General features: G+C 40.1%; 1 protein-coding gene across 4 annotated transcripts in view; it reads left to right on the top strand.

Annotated features, from left to right (window-relative positions):
• The window catches only part of ROS1 (ROS proto-oncogene 1, receptor tyrosine kinase), a 117525-nt gene that overhangs the window by 80031 nt on the left and 19255 nt on the right, over nt 1-18239 (top strand). For all 4 annotated transcript variants that reach the window (XM_030316230.1, XM_030316229.1, XM_030316228.1 and 1 more), the window contains 6 exons: nt 2410-2600; nt 4400-4483; nt 7446-7581; nt 9095-9257; nt 11114-11178; nt 12113-12242. In XM_030316230.1, the coding sequence (XP_030172090.1) occupies nt 2410-2600; nt 4400-4483; nt 7446-7581; nt 9095-9257; nt 11114-11178; nt 12113-12242 (769 nt within the window). The remainder of the gene's footprint in view (nt 1-2409; nt 2601-4399; nt 4484-7445; nt 7582-9094; nt 9258-11113; nt 11179-12112; nt 12243-18239) is intronic.

The raw sequence follows: 18239 nt of genomic DNA, 5'->3' as shown, positions 1-18239 counted from the left end.
CACTGTCTTGCTAGGAACCATTTAGTGTGTTCCCTTCAGTGACTCCTTAAGAGCAGAACTCCATACATTCTTTGCATTTTCTTGCCCCAAGCCTCTACTCTCATGACAGGGATAATGGGATAATAATAGAATGAATTGCTGTATCTCAAAGTCACTTCTTCATTCAGGATACTAGTATACACTAGGTACTTGCTGGTGGTACAGTCATAGTGATAGTGTGTGAACGTGGAAGCCGAATACACTGTATTAGTGTCCTAACATTGCCATGAGAAAGTACCACCACTGGGTGGCTTGAAACAGCATTTATTCTTTCACAGTTTTGGGGACTTGAAGTCGGAAATCAAGGTATCAGTAGGACCATGCACTTTCTGAAGTTTCTAGGGAAGAATCCTTCCTTGCTGCTTCTTAGCCTCTGGTGATCCAGACTTCCCAGCAATCCTTGGTATTCCTTGGCTTGCAGATGTATCACTTCCAACTCTGGCTCTGTCATCACATGGAGTTCTCTGTGTATATCTGTGCCGATATTCCTCTCTTCTTAAGAAGGCACTGGTCGGGGCGCCTGGGTGGCGCAGTCGGTTAAGCGTCCGACTTCAGCCAGGTCACGATCTCGCGGTCTGTGAGTTCGAGCCCCGCGTCGGGCTCTGGGCTGATGGCTCAGAGCCTGGAGCTTGTTTCCGATTCTGTGTCTCCCTCTCTCTCTGCCCCTCCCCCGTTCATGCTCTGTCTCTGTCTGTCCCAAAAAATAAATAAATGTTGAAAAAAAAATTAAAAAAAAAAAAAAAAAGAAGGCACTGGTCAATGGGGCATCTAGGTGGCTCAGATGGTTAAGCATCTGACTTCGGTTCAGGTCATGATTTTATGGTTCTTGGGTCAAGCCCCACACTGGGATCTGGGCTGACAGGGTAGAGCCTGTTTGGGATTCTCTCTGTCTCCCTCTCTCTCCCTGCACCACCCCCCTGCACTCTCTCTCTCTCTCTCTCAAAGTAAAAAAATGAACTTAAAGAAACTAAAAGAAGGCACTAGTCATTGGATTTAAGCCTACCCTAATCCAATATGACCTCATCTTAACTTGCTTACATCTAAAAGACCTTATTTCCAAACAAGGTCACATTCACAAAGTCTGGGTAGGTGTAAGTTTTGGGGGATACTACTCAACCCCGTACCGTGTTTAAGTACTTACTTTACTCTTTTTTTTGAATTTAAGTTTTCTCAACTGTAAAATGGGATGATGGTATTTACCTCTTTAGGTTGTTGTGAAAACTCAACAACAGGAAATGAAATAAAAGCATCAGTATGGTGTGTTATAAATAGAAGATTCTCAACCAATATCAAAATTCTTTCTTGTCTTCCTCAATGGCCAATAACTGTGAAGAGCCATTTTATGAATTTTTAAGTGTTTCTTTCCTTTGGATCAGAGTTGTTGGAATTGAACAATGAAATTGCCAGTGCCTAACACAAGACTTCACAAAATGTACGAAGACATTGTACAAAGAGTCTTATGCAGGATGGTCCCTAGGACACTTAGCTCCTGGCAACAGTTATGAACAACTCTGCTGCCCTGATCGTCCTGAAGTTCTTGTCTTTTCCCTGTCCTTCAAGGGCTGAGCCTTCCCATCCCTTTCAGGATGTCCACTCAGTTTGTAGAAGCGGAACTAGCTATCCCTAAGCTTACTGTGGGTTGGTACCAAGTCCTAAAACTGTTGTTGTCTGAAAAGTCCCAGACTTGAAAAGTTCTTCATTGTCAGGACATAACTGGAAGGCCTGGAGCTTGTCCTCAGTCTACGATTCTGTTAAAAGCCATTCCATTTATATCTTTTGAGCCCCACTCTTGTGCTCTTTCCATGTTTCATATAAAGAATAATGTGGGTTGACTTGAGGTGGAGTAGATGCCAATAAAAATGGAAGAAATAAACCTTGGAATCTCAGGTATAATGATAATTTTGGTATTCAAACTATTACACCTTCCTTATCAATTTTATGTCCTGTATTTCATTTTATGCAGAGCTATGGTATACATAAACTACACATGGCATAAGAGACTGAGAATTAAGAAAGTATAAAAAATTCCAGGTTAGAAATTATGGAACAACTGTCCGATGTGTTTGGAATTCTGAAGAAAGTTTATACATTCTAATAGTAGGAAAAACCTCTTCAGCTCTCTCCTGGCCATTCACTATTTGTTATTTTCCCAATGGGCTGAGTTTGTTGGCTCCATGCATTGCCAGGATGTCTTTACAGGATTATGCTGTGTGGGAGGAATGAGATCAAAGGTAAAGTGTGCAGTAGGAGATGCTCTTGATTTCTGTTGCTGAAATGGTACAGGAGCATCTAGAAACAACACATATATTGTCTCTTTTATATTTTCTATATTGACCATTTTGCTCTTTTTTTTTTTTTTTTTTTTTTTTGAAAGGGTACTTCAAATGATTCACAGAACCAGAATTTAATGTGGAGGATGGCATATAATGGATCCTGCGGTAGTATTTGCACATGGAAGTCCAAAAACCTGAAAGGAACATTTCAGTTCAGAGTGGTAGCTGCAAATAATCTGGGATTTGGTGACTATAGTGGAATCAGTGAGAATATTATATTAGTTGGAGGTATGTTACGATGTCTACGCTCTAACTGATTACATAAAGGTTCAGAGAGAAAGATAAGTGAATTCTTAACAATAGAAATGAGTTGGATGACTGTATAATTTATCATCTAGACTATGGAACTATTCATTTCATGTGATGTGATCTTCCTAAAACATCAGTGTCCTCGTGTCATTTTTCTCTTCAGTAATAATCAGCTACTTCTTAATGCCCGGCACATCAAGTCCGTGTTCCTGGATAGGCTTCCTAGGCTGTCCACAGTCTGGTCTGGATCCAGCCTTGTGTTCCTTTTCCTGATATTCTCACCTGCTACACAACAGGCCTAAAACTATGCTTTGACTCTTCCTCAATATCTTCATCTTCCATTGTGTATCCCATTGTAGGTGGTGCTATATCATCTGTCTGATCACAGAGCCTAGAAATCTCAATACCATATTTAATTTTCGCGCTACTCTTTCACCAAGTTCTATTTATTTACCATCTTGATTTCTGTTTAATGGGGGGGTCATCTTCTTATTTCCACTTTGGCTTTCCTAATTTATCATTTCTTGTCTGTGCTCTAGGCTTAATCACACTGCTGATGGTTAATCTAGCTGAAGCACAAGCTGGATCACTTAACCCATCTCTGAAATCCCTAAAACGACTCTCCGTTCACTGCCTTCAGAGTCAAGTGGAAACTTGTGTGTGTGACATTTAAGGCCTTCCATGTTCATTGTTCTCAATAGTTGCCCCTATGTTGTAGCCATACTGGTAAAAACCTTTTTATGACACTAGGTCTTTAAGCTTTTGTTTCCCTCAGCCTAGAATGTGGGTTCCCACCACCTACCATTCACCCCTTAGCTGGGTTTTCCTTTCCCTTACTTTCTGTCAGTTGAAATTCTTCTCATCCTTCTCATCCTTCAAGGCCTAAATTAAATGAACCCAGAGCTGTTGCTTAACTGATGATCTTTAGGCAAGATGAATTATTGCATTTCACATACACACAGCCTATATTATTCTATATAATGTTTGCATCATTCTTATTTGTATTATAATTAGTTACCTGGATAAAACCTCAGCAATTTTTTTTCTGAAAAAAAAAAAAACACAAAATAGTTGATATTTTACATTTTGCAGGCTACATCTGATGTCTGTGGCTGCTGTTTCTTCTTCTTCCCATTCTTTTCCTCTCCATCCCCCTCTTTTTTCCCTTTCTCCTTCTACTCCTCCCCTTCCTTCTCCTTCTCCTTCTCCTTCTCCTCCTTCTTCAAATAATGCTTTAAAAATGTAAAAATAATTCTTAGCTAATGGGTAGTGCAAATCAGACTATGGCCAGACTTGACCCACAGGTTATGGTTTGCCAAGCTCTGCCCTACATGTCTCACCTCTCCTCAGCTGAAACTACCAAGAGAAGGTACCATGTTTCCATGGTTCTATTCCTCAGTTTAACACCTATAGAATTGAATGGAATGCAAGACGGTATAGAAGAAACAATAATTCTGATTATATACTATATGAAGATTGAGATTTCTTTGTTCCAAATTCATTAAAAAGATTATAGGTGTTTCCTCCGCTATTTTTAAGTAGATTGGGTGGGCACATAACAATGGTGTATTGGTAAGCCAGATCTTTGGAAAACAAAACAAAACCAAAACCTTGATTTTAATTTCCTGTGGTATTAAGCACTTTTTCTGTGGGTGATTTCAAACTACCAGTGGTTTAACAAGTGGCTTGCAAAAATCTAGTAGGAGCTGGTTCAGGCATATCTGAAACTACCTAGCTTTATTCTGCAAATTTACTTTTTTTTTCATTTATTTTATTAGATGGTTTTTGGATGTCAGAAAGAAGCTTTATACTTATTATTATAATTGGAATATTTCTGGTTGTTATAATCTCATTGATTTTTGGTAAGTATAATAATAAATTGATTTAAAAATATAAGTAGTAAACTATTTACTTGATCATATTTAGTTGATTTAGCACTTAGTGTATTTCCCACATGAAATAAATTCACAAATTTCACAGTTACTTTTGGCTAGATTTTCATAACCACTAACTTCTGTGAATTGTTTTCTGCTCTTGGAGTAACTATTTTATGAAAAATATATCTGCACTTATACTTCATGGTGTACTTTAGATAAAACTAATTATAAGGGCACCAACTTTTAGCTTTCTTTAAAACAGTATTTTGGATTGGCTACATGCCAAGTGCTTTGTGGCTTATAGTTTTAAATAAGTAAAAGAAAAATAACTCTGGATGCAAAAAAAAAAAAAAAAAAGTGTAGGATTAATAGGAGACCAGTGACAGTCCTTGCTGGGATAGTTTGGGTCTCTGGGCAGACAGACTGGTTTGGAAGGAATAGCTCTTCCTTTGCAGACAACCCATCTCTGACTTGTAGGGTCCACACTGGCTTTCAGATGTCTAACTTACTTATTTCAAATCCCTGCTCATTTATAAATGACCAGGAAAGCAGAAGAATTTGTTAGGTGGATAGAAAGGTAGCTGTTTCTCTCTACTCATTTTTATACTAATGTGCTAGTCCTAAATTTTTTTTTAAGATTTGGTTTAATGATGAGAAAATATAGTGACAACTCCAGAAATATTGGGGTCAAATATTGGGCCTATAGGGTTATCTTGGTGATCATATATCGTGGATCATTCCTTTTGTTTCAGCATAAACATTAATAGGACTTTCTTTCAGTGCCCCAAATATCCTGGTTTGGATTACAAGATATCATCCTATTATCACTTACTAATATTATGAGTCCCTGACATGCTGAAGCATTGTAAGAAAGACACAATACTTACCAGAAAAGAATACTCAAGTACATATTTAGGAAACTTTGGCTTGTTTTTTTTTTTTTTTTTCCTGCATAAGGGAAAGAAGGGAAAGTTTAAGGAAAAGTTACCAATGTAAAACTCAGGATAAAGAAAGCCAGGATTTTACTAACTGGTCTGAATCTTTATTCTTTCCCCAAACTGATTGGAGTGGTAAGCTATCAGAGAGCACACTGACACTTGAATTGAGATTTCTTTTCACAGATTCCACCCAGATAATATACGGAACTCCTTTAGCTCACTTGGAAAGCTAAAAATTTCAGCTGACCCTGCCAGGATCTTAACCTGTGGTTCCAGGGAGTCTAAGTATTGCACAGCTGATGCTAGTGCCACTAAGCCGGCCCCTCCAGAATTACACATACGGCTGTAGTATATTTGGCAGTTGGCATATAGGCTTGACTGCTTGTCTGCTTTCCTACGGGGAAGGAGTATTACAGGAAGAGTCTTCCATCTGACCTTTGCTTGCCTACTGTACATCACCACTGTTTAAACCCATAACTCTAGTGGGTGAGCATGAGATAATTCCAGACAACCTATATTGTGCTTTCGAGACATCCCATGGATATCTGACTTTCTCAGGATTTAAAGGTCTCTATTCTATTTGGAACTTACGAATTTTGTAGTACAGTTAAGCTAATTTGGTTCTTTGCTTTTAGCAGCAGTGCATGTGGTTTGACTAGTCTGAGTGTGTGAGTGCATGAGAAAAGATTGAGTTATTAAAGTAATGAGAAGTGGCAATTGTTTAAAAATCTGTGTTGGGCGGAGGGCTCTCAGCAATCGTACTTACAAATATAAAATTGAAGCAAGTATTTAAAAATAAACATCGACAGCCTTCGCTTTGGTGAGTGGTCATATCTAACATGCAACATTAGCCTCATGTTGGGAGCAGAGGGAAATAAGTTGTAAAATGCAATTGCTTATCATGGCAGCTTGCCGTTTAATGAGACATAACCTGTGTGAAACTATAAAGAGTGAGATATAAAAGGCAATAGTACAGGAAATGCACTGGACACTGACATAGAAGTGCTGAGAGCTACAAGTGGTCTTGTAAATTCGTAAATGAGAGATCAGCAGAGTTGCAGAGGTCTTAGAAGGCATCGCTGAGGATGAGGATGGGGGCCTGAGCTGTGCCTTTAAAAATGAAAGGGGGGAGTGAGAGCTTTTCAGGTTTGAAAAATTGCATTGGCAAAGGTACTTAAGATCTTTCCCCCATGTGGTCCCTCAGATGGAATTTCGCTCGAACGAAACTCTAACCTGTTGGAAACAGAAGCTACTCTGGAATGAAATTCAGACTTTAACGATCATCTTACAAAACATCTTTGCTGTTTTCAACTTTTGAGCCAATGTTCTAGTATAGATGGTTGACCTTATAATTGTATTTTAATCTTCCAAAAATCACTTATCTTTATGATTATGAAAATAATATGTGCTCATTGTATGAAGAAGACAATATAAATCATCCATGATTTCACAGCTTAGGGAAGATAATTTATATTTGATGAGTTTTATTGCAATAGTTTTTCCTGTATATTGGAGTGTGTGTGTATGAACAACAATGGTATAAACTCTTGTACTCTGAAAAAAAAAAAGCATGCCATTATATTGAAAGTGTTCCTCAGATCTACTCTAAGAGTATAACCTGGACATATCTGGACTCAGATATAAATTTGTTTCACTAATAATTATAATGCAAATTAGTTTTGCCTTATTTTGACTCTAGTTTAGGGGTGATTTTGAGAAATAAGTTCTGTTATTAAGAGACTTCAACTTGTTTATAACAGCAATAAGAAATGCATTAAGCTTTGGTTTGCGACACAAGGTAAGAAGGGACGTGGTATAATTTATGTGTTTTTATATGTCTTTCTACCTAGATTTAATTTGATTTTCTGCTCTGGACAAATTTTTCAATCAAATTCTGTTATCCTATCAATGGTGTTCTTACATCTAAACGTTTCAAATGTATTGTTAACATTTCTTCAGAAATAAAGCAATGTTTCATTTTGTAAATTATGTCCTTTTTTATTTTATAGTCTGGCATAGAAAATTAAAGAAGCAAAAAACTCCCACGGAAGGGCTGACGGGTCTCATACACGAAGACAAAGAGTTGGCTGAACTTCGAGGGCTGGCCGCTGGAGTAGGACTGGCTAATGCCTGCTATGCAATACAGTATGTAACCGGGGCCATCATTATGGGGCACTTAGAGAACAGTGGGCAACTATAAAGAGAGTGCTCATGGATCCCAGGATTGTCCTGGTCCTGTCCAGAGTAATGCTCATTACTCTGGCATAATTATTAATAACAACCCCTTCCATTTTCAAATGTGACCTGAGATGGATGGCAAATTATGTGGTTATGCTAGTGTAAGGAAGATCATCAAAATGTCATTGTTTTCCAGTGTTTTATCACATAGTTAAAAAATAAATGAAACAAGGAAATAAATACTGTATTGAAGAGAACAGATGGTAACACGCTTGGTTCAACTGGAGGCAACTAGAAGAGAGGAACTCCAAGGGTCCCATGCCTGTGCCGTTAAGTCAATCCTCATCTGTTTTCTTTTTTTTTTTTTTTAATTTTTTTTTTTCAACGTTTATTTATTTTTGGGACAGAGAGAAACAGAGCATGAACAGGGGAGGGGCAGAGAGAGAGGGAGACACAGAATCAGAAACAGGCTCCAGGCTCTGAGCCATCAGCCCAGAGCCTGATGCGGGGCTCGAACTCACGGACCGAGAGATCGTGACCTGGCTGAAGTCGGACGCTTAACCGACTGCGCCACCCAGGCGCCCCAATCCTCATCTGTTTTCAAACGTTGTATGGTGATTGCCTACAAAAGCTCTTTAAGATCGTTGAATTTGAACTTATGTTGCTGTCATTAGTTAAAGAAAATATTTAAATGTCTTTTTATCCAAGACACTATATTGCGGTTTATACAAGACACTGTATTATGGCCTATGCAAAAAGAATTATATAGTCATAGGCCTTGAAATTTATAATTCCAAGACATAAAGATGGAAGTTGAAAAGTAGACACAGAGGCGATCTAAATTAGTGATTCAGAGGTGACTTTTCCTTGAGAAAATACTCCGCAAATCTATATTCAAGATTCTGTTTCAAACACTCAAAGCATTTTAAATTCAGACAATTTTTCCCCCTCATAATATTCCAGGTGAGAGTTGGCTTCTAAAAGTTAACCTTATGGAGAAAGAGTTGATTTTTGTGGTCATGCTAAATGTTGTTCTACATAAGAGATCAGGTGTGTGAAATAGTTAACATGAAAGTTTTTAGGCTCATAAACCCAGATATATTTATTACTAATTTGCAGTAGCTTTTTACATGAATTGATAACCCAAAGAAATTAATAACTCATAACTTTAACAAAACAAACTACAGTTAAAACTCTTGAGGCAATGCACGCATATGCATGTTTCTATCAAGATAACGGTGACTTGAAGTGAAGTGACATGCTCTGTCTGTGTTTTGGAATAGGGAAGGAATATTCTGGTTGGTGGAATAGGGAAGGAATAGAAACACAAAATTCCACATCGCTATATTACATAGAACAATGTTGCAAAGTCATGAGATTTCCCTTTCTCTTTCTCATACTCTTTATTTCTCAAACACTGACACCAACACCAACTTGTAAACCAGATGTATTTTGGGAAACCAAAAATATTGTTTTCCAGTACTCTTCCAACCCAAGAGGAGATTGAAAGTCTTCCTGCCTTCCCTCGGGAAAAACTGACTCTGCGTCTCCTGTTGGGAAGCGGGGCCTTTGGAGAAGTGTATGAAGGGACAGCAGTAGACATCTTAGGGGCTGGAAGTGGAGAAACCAAAGTAGCAGTGAAGGTAACGTGGATCTTTTAATTCCTTGACATGCTGGCTCAACATATCTACATGAATTTACATGGACGAAACTATAATAAAACATGAGTGATCTTTTTTTTTTTTTTTTTTTTTTTCAACGTTTATTTATTTTTGGGACAGAGAGAGACAGAGCATGAACGGGGGAGGGGCAGAGAGAGAGGGAGACACAGAATCGGAAACAGGCTCCAGGCTCTGAGCCATCAGCCCAGAGCCTGACGCAGGGCTCGAACTCACGGACCGAGAGATCGTGACCTGGCTGAAGTCGGACGCTTAACCGACTGCGCCACCCAGGCGCCCCAAAACATGAGTGATCTTAATTGGAAAGAGAACTGGTAGAAGGTGGAAGTCCACGCCTGACTCCAGAAATTATAATTTTTCTTCCATTTCTTACATAAGCCCTGTAATTCACTTACCTCTAAAGTTACTAATTTGCTAAGACTCAGCAGGCAGTTTTCCCCTGCAAATATACTTAGAATGAGGGTTGTAAAAGCACCTTCTCAGTGTCTTAGGTTCTATGGCAGATAGTAAACAACGATGGCTTGTTAACCATTTGGTGTCAGTTTTAACTATGCAACTCCGCCATCGTGGTGCAAAAGCAGCTCCAGTCAATACGTAAACTAATGAGTGTGATTGTGTTCCAGTAAAATTTTGTTTGTGAGAATTGAAATTTGAATTTCATATAATTTTCATGTGTTAAGAAATATTCTTTTTTTTTTTTTTTTTTTTTACTTTTCCCCCAAACATTTGAAGAAGTAACATGTCAAATATACCTGAGTAAAGCTGGGAAAATACAAAATTAAAAGTTAACAATTATTTTCAGATCTCAAGCTGTACAAAAATAGGTGACAGGCTGGAATCGTTCTGTAAGCTATAGTTTGCTGACCACTGTACTATAGGGTTATTCATCATGGTGTATTTAATGTAGTTTTAAGGAAGCACTGGGTATATTCTCATATTTGTGTAAAACCTTTTGATTGAGGGATGATGAATCCTTTATGGAACTGAGCAATATCCTAGTCACTGCTTTTTAGGAATTTGTTGCTTTGAGGGTGGGCTATACAACTAGAAAAGTTAGCAAAATCTTCTCCACTTCCAAATGATATCATCTAAAAGGACTTAAATTACTGTAGCCTCAACTGGTGTAGACAAGTGTTTATTTTTCTCACCTAATGAGAGGACTGCTGGCTTTGTGCAGTACTGTGTTAGGTCAGAACCAGTAAATCTGAAATTCTCTTGACTTTGTACATGTGTGTTGCCTCATGGTCCCAAGATGGTTGCCAAAGATCAGGCATCACATCTTCATTCAGGTTAAGGGAAAGGGTAAGGATAACGTTAGACGTATATGTTCAAAAAGTGAAAGTTTTCCACAACTTTCAGTCAGATGAAAGATGACCGCCCCTATTTGCAAGGGAGGCCGGAGAATCACAAAACACAATTTTCATGATTAGCTTAGACCAATTGTTTGGGACTGGGCATCATGCCTCTAAGAAACAAATTGAGTATTGTTAACAAGGATGCAGGGGGAAACAGATATTGAGTAGAAAACTTTGAAAAGCAAGAAACTGACCTACATACCAAATTTGTAAAAATGTCTACATTTTGGAGAGAATTTGTTTAAGTGATACTCAATCATTTATCTGTCAGGTTTTCTCACGTGAACACTGGGTATAACACCGGCTAACTTTAAGTTTACAGAGCACATGCGCACGTATTACCCATGATCTGTTTCCAGCTGTCAGGGTGAATATTACAAAACAAAACAAAGATGGTCTCCATTAACCCACTGAGCACAGAAATGTCTGCTATACTGATTCCTGGCTTCTTTTTATGTTGCATAGACTTTGAAGAAGGGCTCCACAGACCAGGAGAAGATTGAATTCCTGAAAGAGGCACATCTGATGAGGTATTGGGGCAGCTCTGGATTAATTTTTCCTTGGTATGAGTGGCAAGCTTTTATATCCAATTGGTAAATTTTTAACATTCAAAATGACCTGACGTAACAGATCATGCCCAAAATAAACATGGCTCAAGTTTAAACATAAATAAATAGTCTGTAGTGACGAGTATTATACAGAAGCCAGTCTTTCAAAAGGCAGTCCTCTGGCAAAAGGTCTTCTCTTCTTTTACCTTCGATAAGAAGTGTGTTGTTCAAGTGACTTCTGAAGCTGTTTAGCTTTAAGCATGCTTATGTTCTTTGAACCGTGTGATAATGGGTCAAGTAGACGGAGGAAGGGAGAGCTCTAAGTACAACGATGTCAGGGAAAATATCCTCTGTCTTGGTAAACTTGTCTTCAAGGGTAGAGTCAGTTGCTGGTCATGAAAACTGCTCAGAGGCATCTTAAAGGGATGGCCTGAGGCCATGGTCTATGGGATCCATGCTGTGGGTTCTAATCAGCAGGTCAGGGCTTACTGGCTTTAACGCATTGAGAAAGTTGGTTGAAGCCAAACCTGCATGTCTGACTTGCTTCTCCAAAAGGAAGAGAATAACATTCCATACCTGTGATGACCCAAAAGGTAATACTTCCAAATATCTTTTGAAGAAGGATACTAGTTAAAATTACTTTCTTTTCCAAAACATGAAATATAAACGTTTTTTCTAAAGATCACCCTATTCTATCGGTATGCATTGGCCACTAGGGGTTGCCGTATCATCTCTCTAAGGCAGGCACACAGGACAGTACTGGGAAAAGGAGACTTCCATTTATTAGAGAACAACAACAACAACAACAACAGGAATTTTGGAGGAAACGATAAAGAATTGCTCTATTTCCCAAAGGCTCTCAGCCAGGGTGTCTGTTACTGTCACAACATCCTGTCTGTCTCTTTCCACCTTTTAGCAAATTTAACCATCCCAACATTCTGAAGCAGCTTGGAGTTTGTCTGCTGAATGAACCCCAGTACATTATCCTGGAACTGATGGAAGGAGGAGACCTTCTTACCTATTTGCGTAAAGCCCGGATGACAAAGGTAGGAAATGGGGTCCCGGTATTGGTTTTGTAATGCAAATGCTCTATAATTTCCTGCTAAATGTATTTAAATTCAATAGGCTGATTCAATCTGGACTGATGGTAGAACCTCTGAAGACTTCTGTAGAGAGAATTCTTGTATTTCCTTCATTTGGATTAAGACAATTAGAATCCTGGGCTAACTTCTGGCATTTTCTGATTATTTGAGCCCGTTTTTAGTATCTAATGGGAAAATAGGTACCTCACTGCCCGAATCATGTTTTCTGGAGAACAGAGATTGTGTGGAGTTGGAAAGGCACATCTTTCTCCGCACTTTATCTATATGCCTGTCTGTCCCAAATTGATATTTGCAACCCCTTATGTCTTTATTGCGAACTATATGTCCCTACCCAGTTGGCATATCTGGATTTTGTTTTAATTTTTAATGGCTTTATTTATTTGTGAGAGAGAGAGAGAGAGAGGGATAAAGGGAATGAGCAGGGGAAGGGCAGAGAGAGAGGGAGACAGAGAATCTGAAGCAGGCTCCAGGCTCTGAGCTGTCAGCACAGAGTCCTACTCAGGGCTGGAACTCATGAACTGCGAGATCATGACCTGAGCTGAAGTTGGACGCTTAACAGACTGAGCCACCCAGCTGCCCCTGTTTGGATTTTAATGGGCATCTCAAACTTATGTTGGCCAGAACTGAATTCTTGATTTCCTATCTCCTCCTTCATGCCATCCATCCAGTTCCTTGCTTTCTCTTCCACGGTCACACTAACAAGCCCGGTCAGTAGTTCTGCCCACCCCTCCTTCCCCTGTGCTTACCTACAGCAGTGCCTGGAACAGCGAGGGCACTGCAAACACCGTGGAAGGAGGGCCAGGGGTGACAGCACCTGTGGGAACCTACTTTTTATCTCCAATGAGAAACACATGAGACAAAACAAGTAACTAATATTTAAACGTAGATTTCAAAAAAAAAATTATTTATTTTTATTTTTATTTTTTTATTCTTTGTTTTTATTTCTGTCAAAGTACACATTATATGGCTAAAACTTTGAAATATATAACAAGGTTTATAGCGAAAGACTATTTTGGGGGCACCTGGTTGGCTCAGTCGGTTAAGCATCCTACTCTTGATTTCGGCTGAGGTCGTGATCTCACGGTTCATGGGTTTGAGCCCCGCATCAGGCTCTGAGCTGACAGTGCAGAGCCTGCTTGAGATTCTCTCTCCCTCTCTCTCTGCCCCTCCCCTGCTCACTCTCTCTCTCTCTCAAAATAAATAAATAAACATTGAAAAAAAAAAAGAAAGAAAGACTATCTCATCCCAGATCTGTCCAATTTCTTCTGGTGTTTACCTCATGTTCCTACAAACTCTGTTTATACTGCTGCACATTGAATTTTCAGTCTTGGGGGAAATCTACTGACTACCTACTATGAGAGGTGAGGCTTTCACTCCCTTAGACTTACTCATTATCAGTCCCAACCCCACCAGCTCCACCCATCAAAAACTGTGTCACACTTTTCAGATAAATCAGTATTGCAGATTTACATTACTATGACAATTACTTGCAGCTAAGTTATTCAAATACTGTGACTGTGGGGTTTATTCCCCCCTTGGGCTAAAATAATAAATGCCTCTTGTTTTCCCCCCTTTGCTTAGTTTTCTGTATACCTAACTAAACTCTTGGACAGAATTGTAACACTTCTATCAATGTATATGTTAAATATATCACATGATCCAGCACCTAATGGTGTTTTTCTTGCACACTTTCCTCCTAGAGGCAGTGTGGTGCTTGTCCTCTGGGTTAGCTGACTAGCCGTGATCCCAGGGCTTTGCTTCACATTTACCTTGGTGATTTCCTTGCTGGAGCTTACCTTCCTCTATTCCATGACTTCTTTGTTCTCTTTTAGAAGAGAGAAAGCATGAGAAAACACGCATCTGAAGGAAAAATCTCCTTTCCCCTCCTCTTTTTGAGAAGCACTCCTTGCTTGTGTTCTGTCTCTGTCTCTCTCAAAAATAAATAAACATTAAAAAAAAAAAGAAGTCTCATGCCATTCTGAGTCCTGGACTGATGATCAGTGACCTGCTTTTTGCCCCTCCTCTCTGGAAAAGTTTAGGAACTTCTTATGTGTGGTACTTTTTTTTTTTTTTTAACCAATCTGGACACTCACCCTGGAAAAATCACCTCCTTCAGTTCTGGGATATTACTATTACTATTATTATTATTATTGTTATTATTTAAAGTTTATTTATGTATTTTGAGACAGAGAGAGAGCATGTGTAATAGGGGCAGAGAGAGAGAGAGGAAGAGAGAGCATCCCAAGCAGGCTCTGTGCTGTCACCGCAGAGACCTATGTGGGGCTTGAACCCACAAACCGTGAGATCATCACCTGAGCCAAAATTAGGAGTCAAATGCTTAGCTGACTGAGCCACCCAGGCGCCCCTATGTTATTTTTTGGGATAATAAATAAAATTCTTTGTCCCCTCTGCTTCCTTGTTCTAGAAACACCATTGGTTCTAGAAAAACCCTCTGTTTTATCCTTTGTTCTATAGTTGTTTTCTCCTGTTTTCTACATCTTTGTATCTTTGCTCTCAATTCTGGTAGATTTCCATACATTTTTAAATAAAATTAAAAATTTTAATTTTCCACAGACTCATTCTTCTTAAAATAGTATTGTTTTTTTTTCATAGGTGAAAAATCTTCTCTAATCTTTCCTAAGATACTAATTATGGTTTTTTTTAAGTATTAATTTGCTTCCTGCATTGTCCTGATTTCCTTTATCCTCTTTGTTCTGGAATCTGTTTGTAACGTGAGAAGCTTTTCTCAAATGTTTGGTGATTTGTGGCTGGTCTTCCTCTTTGACAGTGAGGCCTAAGAAGCCGACTGGAAGCTGTGTCTGTGGCAGCTGCCTTTTGGTTGTTATGTGGGACCCTGCTTTCTCGTTGGGGGTCTCCCTAATCCTCAAATGACAGTATTTGTGTGTCTTTCCTGGCACACGCCAGGTTCACCAGAGGGGAATCTGCTAGTCTCCTGCCTGAGTGATAAATGCCTAAGCCTCAGTTCAGGGAGGTGAGATGGGAAGGGGGTGGAGGTCTCAAGGCTGAGTATCTGGACTCTTGTTTAATTTTCCTCTCCATTTTCAGCACAGAGCCTTAGTGCGACTGGTATCTTTGGACGTGGAGTTGTTCTGGTTCAGTGTGTGTGTGTGTGTGTGTGTGTGTGTGTGTGTGTGTGTATGTGTGTGTGTTTTGAAGAGGAAAGCCTCCTGCTGTCATGGGAGGGTCTAGGATCTAGTTAGCTCCTAAAATATACTTCTAAACATTCCTCTTGATTCCAGCCTTGCCCCACACCCCTACATCCAGAGATACCTGCTATCTCCAGTTGCAGAGCCTTAGGGGGTTTTATAGTGAAACACAGCTTAATTCTTGTCTTCCCCCCTGCAGGCAGCCAGGCTCTCTCTTGGCTCTGCTGAATGACCACCCTTCCATCTGCTTCCCTTTCCCAAAATGTTTCGTGCACTAAATCTAGCTTCCTGATACATTTATCCTTGTGTGGTTATACACATTTCCCCTATATTGCCATTGTAGTAAGGTTTGGGGAGGGAGTAGAACTAAAAATGCACATCCTGAGTCCTCCATCTTTAACAAGAAGTTTATCTGTAGATGTTGTTTGTTTTGGGTAGAGAAGAGGGGATAAAGACTAAATAAAAATATGGACCTGCTCTTTCCAAATTATTCCTATTTAGTCAGGGGCCTGATGGTTATGCTGATTGGTCCTCAAGAGTTCTTCCACTGCCTTTCCAGCCCAGGACAGCTTCCATGCCTCACTGCCCTCACCCCAGCCAGACAACAGGATGCTGTTAGGTGCAGAGTGCCAGAACGCTGCGGGCTCTATGTTCCCATCATGCTCAGCTCATTTGGAAGCAGCCTTCTCTCCACAGGAAGTGCTCAGAGGCAACATTCCAGAAGGGCCGCAAGCATCCTTCTGCCTAGCCCTGCTCCAAGACTACAGTGCTGGGTCTAATACAGAAAGATTGACTGCAAGTAGGCCCATAAACCTTAGTTTAGTCTTTTATTTTCAGGACCTCAGTTTCTGTGTCTTTAGAATGGGGTATTGAACTGACAACGTCCTCAGGCGTTTTTTAGCTTTGATATCCTAAGATTATATTCACATGGAAGAAAGTAAAAGACAAAACCAAAAACCAACCCATCAAAACAGTATAAATATGTAGTCAGATACCATCAAGTTATCCATTTTTTGCTGCATTTTTATTATACAATAGTGAGGGCTGTGACTCTTTCTTTCAAGGACCTTGCCACATGGTAGGGAGGTAAGTCAATATAAAGAACTCATTTAAGATAGAAAGTGGGAGGGCGTACTGGAATGCAATAGAGAATATACTGTGAACACAGAGGAGAGAGATGATTTCCAACTGAGGAGTCCTGGGAAGGCTTCATGGAGGAGGTCTTCTGTTTGAGACACAACTAAAGTAGGGGATAGAACAGTCTCTGAAACTATACCTTCCCATGTGAGTCATGAAAAGCCATGACTAGGATCAGACCCAGGTGGAGGTTGAATGTGCCTAGGGGGAGGCTGGCAAGAGAAAGATGACAGGTGAGCCCAGAGCAGCAGCATCTGGAATCAAGGAGACCCAACATGGGGGTATCCCAACAGGTTGTCACAGGGGCTATCAGGAGCAAGTGATAGAGATTGAGGCAGGCAAGCAGCATTCTAAAAACCCGTTGGCAGGGAACGTGGTGTTAGCCACCACACTGAAGTTCAGAAGCAAGGTTCAAAGTGAGGAACATCTTCAGTAGAGTGGGTTTTGCCAATAGCAAAGCAGGCTTCCACTCACAGAGGAACCAATGAGCCAGTCGGGACCCCCAGCAGGGACTCAGACATAGGCCAAGAGACCAGTGTCTGGTGTCTGCTGGACCCAAACAGTGTTGTGGGGGGATTGATTCTTGGGAGTAAGATCAAGACTCAGTGTCGGATTGAGGTACGGTTGAGCAGGACCATGGCAATGTTGAGTCCGAGAACACGAGGAGTCTTCTTAGTTTTGGGACAAGACATGGGCTTGTTGGGGGAGGCAAGGGGGAGCAGCACGTAAAAGCACTCATCTAAGAGAAATTGAGGGAAGGTGGGAATCATTTGAGGTGCTCAATGAAGGATGTGGATGGAAATCAAGAATAAGGGCATTCTAGAATGATAGCAGAATTAAAGAAGAGAGGTTGACCATGGGGGAGGGATAGGAAAAAAAAAAGAGGTTAGAGTGGGAGAGAGCCAAAGCATAAGAGACTCTTAAAAACTGAGAACAAACTGAGGGTTGATGGGGGGTGGGAGGGAGGGGTGGGTGGGTGATGGGTATTGAGGAGGGCACCTGTTGGGATGAGCACTGGGTGTTGTATGGAAACCAATTTGACAATAAATTTCATATATTGAAAAAAAAAAAAAAAAGAAGAGAGGTTGAGAAATGCAGAGCAGGGATAAAGGACTGCCAGTGTCCCGGCATGACTGAAGCACAGATTGTGAGAAGAGACACTAGGGTCATAAGTGGAGGCAAAAAGAGACTGGTGCAGCCCAGGGCTGCCATGGAGGCTGTGCTTTGGAACCTGTAATAGACTCCACAGGCAGTAGGTCACAACGAAGAGGGCTGATTAAAGCACAAGAGACTGGACACAAGTTTGGGATGTGTCAGATAGAAACGATAAAGACCTGAGCTAGGGTTATTTTAGGGAAATGGCAAGGGAAAGACAATATATGAATGTAGCCTTGAGGAAGGAATATTGAATTTTTTCCATGTGGTGCCAATAAAAACTTCAACTGGCTTTTTTTCGTGTTGAAATCATTGCAAGCAGTATAGGCTCAACTATATATTCATGCTGGCTCTCATGGAGGAGAGGAGTGATCTGTGACCTTGAACTAGAGTATTGTTAACAATTGCTAACAGATGGGGGTTCACCTGAGAAACAAGCCCATTGTCATGACTGACATTACAGTGTGACATTGGGCCAATG

The sequence above is a fragment of the Lynx canadensis genome, chromosome B2, assembly GCF_007474595.2.
Source record: "Lynx canadensis isolate LIC74 chromosome B2, mLynCan4.pri.v2, whole genome shotgun sequence".
Taxonomy (NCBI): domain Eukaryota; kingdom Metazoa; phylum Chordata; class Mammalia; order Carnivora; family Felidae; genus Lynx; species Lynx canadensis.
Note: the sequence above shows the minus strand (reverse complement) of the source record. Positions and strands in the feature narration are given on the sequence as shown.